General features: G+C 40.7%; 1 protein-coding gene across 1 annotated transcript; it reads right to left on the bottom strand.

Annotated features, from left to right (window-relative positions):
- Positions 1-301: 301 nt before the first annotated feature.
- Positions 302-3135, bottom strand: c7h11orf96 (chromosome 7 C11orf96 homolog). Its single transcript, XM_020113970.2, has one exon. It carries the CDS (start codon positions 1448-1450, stop codon positions 1070-1072), a length of 381 nt encoding a protein of 126 aa, XP_019969529.1. The 5' UTR covers positions 1451-3135; the 3' UTR covers positions 302-1069.
- Positions 3136-3517: the final 382 nt, after the last annotated feature.

Below are 3517 nucleotides of genomic sequence, written 5' to 3'. Positions count from 1 at the left end.
TTTCTTTTTTATCTTACCTATAATGTCCCAATATTTTAGGATCTATAATAGCGTCTCAGATTCTCTGACTTGGTGTTGAGGTTAACTGGTCGTTGCACTTCTTATAAGAGTTTTTACAAATGGTTGACTTAAAAATAAAAGTCAAAATGATAAACTTTGACTAATAGTCTAAATCAGGTTGGCTCAAGTCTCTGCTCACGTGATATCAGAAATCGCACATTCATGAATCAATAATGCAGTACTGCTCTAAGGTCATTTTCTTTATAGCTGCACCTCAAATTAAAAGGAAAACAACTCAAAATAGTTGAAAATATTTATTAAAGTATATATCACAAATATTGTAACATATATAAAGTACAACAAGTATAAAGTATAAAGGTTATGATTTCTTTGAAAGTCAGGACTTTAGAAGTAAGAAAGAGCAATAAAATATCACATCTACAACTCCGCTTGGTTATGATCAAAATAAGAAAATAAATAAAGACATTTAAAAAGGCATTGCTTGCTCAGGATTTGTAGAGCAGAGATTTCATTCATCGTGAAACTGGAAAACAACTTTTGACAAAGCTTAGTGACGGCCGGGTCACTTTGGATGCTCAGCACGTTGCTTTAGTCTAAGTATTTACAGTGTGTTAAGTCACAATAGTGACGTTTTAACAGTCCTTTTTATTTGTAGAAAAATCTGAATTGAAACAAAAATGGAAAAATATCAACTATCTTTCAAGTTTCTCTCACAGACATCGACAAGAGAAAGGGAATACATCTGAAGAGTGGTGTGTTCAACACTGCGTCATCTGCTACCTTTACACTCATTACAACCAGCCTCTGACACTGGTAGACATCTTTACACATATGCATCAAGTGCATCTTCAAACTATATTCTGTGTTCTGATATGTTAGTATGAGTATATATTAAATACAGATTTTCATATGAAAGCAGCAGTGCACACACACATACAGACAGGCTGGCAAACAGGCCAGTTTGGTTCAGTTCAGTTGGCCTCCATATGAAGCGGCGTCAAGGCGAAGCAAGGAACTCAGATGCGAGAAGGTGGGCGTGTTTTAGCCCTCACTGGGTGGAGTCGGAGTCACTGGAGTCCAGGCTGGCCTGTGTGGGTGTAGGGGTGCAGCTGTGATGTGCAGCCGGTGGGCAGTGGAGGGTCTGCGTGCTCCTTCGCAGGTTCTCCAGGGACTGAAGGAAGGAGCGCCGTGCCCTCTCTTCCTCCAAGGGCGAGGAACCCTCTTCTTCTACCTCTGCAATCTCAGCAAAGGTGACAGGCTGTGTTTTGAAGCGAGCCTCCCGAGGTCGCCTGGAGCGGCTCTTGCCCCTCGCCGGAGCCTTAGGGACAGGCAGCTGCTGGGGGAACTCCTCCATTGCCGAGGCCATGAGGTGGGCTGGCAGGACGTGGAAGCCAGAGGCCTCCATAATCATCTGACGCACAGCAGCCATTGGTCGAGATGAAATCTTCTTTGAATGAAATGAATTAGGAGTGAAAGCAGCTGAAAGAAGACAGTCAGCTGCTCAGAGACAAACTCTCAATGTTGTCTTTCTTGTTGTTTCCTTTTTCTTGTCCTGTTTAAAGAGAAGTGTTTCTCAGAAGCAACAAAGTAAGAGTCCGTAAAAGCCAAACAGATTCCTCAAACCTCCAATTTCCGGGCAGCAATTTAAAGTCACCTCTGCTCTTAAGTTCTGATCAATCTCTACCCCAAGAGCTTCTCTTCCAACTCTGCTGATGTCTCTTTCCGCTCTGGATGTTTCCTGTTTTGAGTGTGTGAATCTCTGTCTGCTGAAGTTAATGCCAGCAGCAGCTCCAACACTCTCTTTTATAGCAGCTCACTCACCCACTCAGTCTCTCTCTCCCTCCCTGCTCCCTGTGCTCGCCAGGTCCCTCCTACTCCCCTCCTTCCCTCTCAGTCATGGTTCCGGCCTCCAGAGCAGTCACCCCCCTCAAAATAAACATATGAGAAAGGAATATGTGCTGGGTGAGGGGGCTTTGACAGATTTGTAGAAGGGGGGTGGCATGTAGAGACAGTAAAACGTGTAAGACATTTAGTGTGTCCAGTCAGGGAGGATGACTGGAAGAGAGAGGAGGGGAAAATCAAGAAAAAAATTGGTGCTGGGAGGAAAGTTTCCCAAATCAAAGTCAAGGTTGAAACGCTATAGGCTACATTTCCCAAAAATGCTGGACAGTCCTTGATATGGTTGTGCAATGCTCCGATTGATGTGGTAGGAAATGACAAGCTTTGTAAAGCTTATTTACTTCACTAAGAATATTACAGTGGTGTTGATTCTACCCCGTGTGGTTTGATAATAACAGCTGGTCAAACCTGCAGCAAATACAGATTTAATTCAGTTGAGTGAATTAAACTATATTAAATAAACTAAATATTTGTATTCAATTGATCTGATATAGTTGAATATAGTTTAATTAAGCTAAATTGAATTTAACTTAATTAAAGAATGCCTTGAAGATATTTCTTCAACTTTGGTACGAATATTCACTTTGACTTAGAATTGAGTGGTCAAGGTCCCTTAGACCTCACAAGGCTTGTTTTTTGCCTCATGAATGTGATATCTCTGGAAAGCTTCAAGGAAATTCTTTCACGTTTGGTATAAACATTCGCTTCTACTTGGATTTGATTTTGGTAGCCAAAGGTCAAGGTGGCCTCACAAAGTATATTTATGTTTTTCTTGAACATGATATCTTAAGATCAACTTGAGGGAATGTTTTCAAATTTGGTACAAACGTTCACTTGGACTGAAAGATGAACTGATTAGATTTTGGTGCCTGGAGGTCAAGGGTTAAGATCACAGTGAGCTCACGTCCCTCTAAATATGATATTAGGACTGCCCCTAGGGAATTTCATTACATCTGGTACAATTCACGTTGACTCTCTGACTCACTTTTTAACATTTTCACGGGCTTCCCAGGGAATCATTTGTGGGTCTTGATGCAAAAAATCCTGAATCTTTAGGGGACTGACATCTATTAGTGTTTATAATTTGGTGCAGCTTCATTAAATTGAAGGTGACTGTTGGGCCTTGGCAGAGGTATGTGGTCTGCTGAGTGCCGTTCTAGTTCCCAAATGTTTTTAAACATACTAGAACCAGAAATCAATGTTTTATCCAATGCTCACAATTACTGTTGCTCACAATTCACATTTGACAAATACTGTTTGATTGCCAAAGTAAATATATGATAAGGTCATGTAGACACAATAACAAGTCACAACAAAGAGTGGATTTTCTCTTATATGCACTAAAAGTGCAACACTCTTCAAATGAATTATGTAACTTAAGACTCGATGTGTGTGTCTGGAGAGAAACATGGCTGGCAGCTCTGCTGACAGTGTTAACACAGTACTCATGTAAACATATCTGCAGGAGTGATAAATAATGTGAGGAAGCAATTAGTAATGTATTTGGACTGTGGAAGGAAACTGGAGAAACTCTGAGAAAATTAGATACACACTGACAGAATATACAACGAAAGGTCAACAGGTCATCATCAAATAA

The sequence above is a fragment of the Paralichthys olivaceus genome, chromosome 7, assembly GCF_024713975.1.
Source record: "Paralichthys olivaceus isolate ysfri-2021 chromosome 7, ASM2471397v2, whole genome shotgun sequence".
NCBI classification, from domain to species: Eukaryota; Metazoa; Chordata; class Actinopteri; order Pleuronectiformes; family Paralichthyidae; genus Paralichthys; species Paralichthys olivaceus.
Note: the sequence above shows the minus strand (reverse complement) of the source record. Positions and strands in the feature narration are given on the sequence as shown.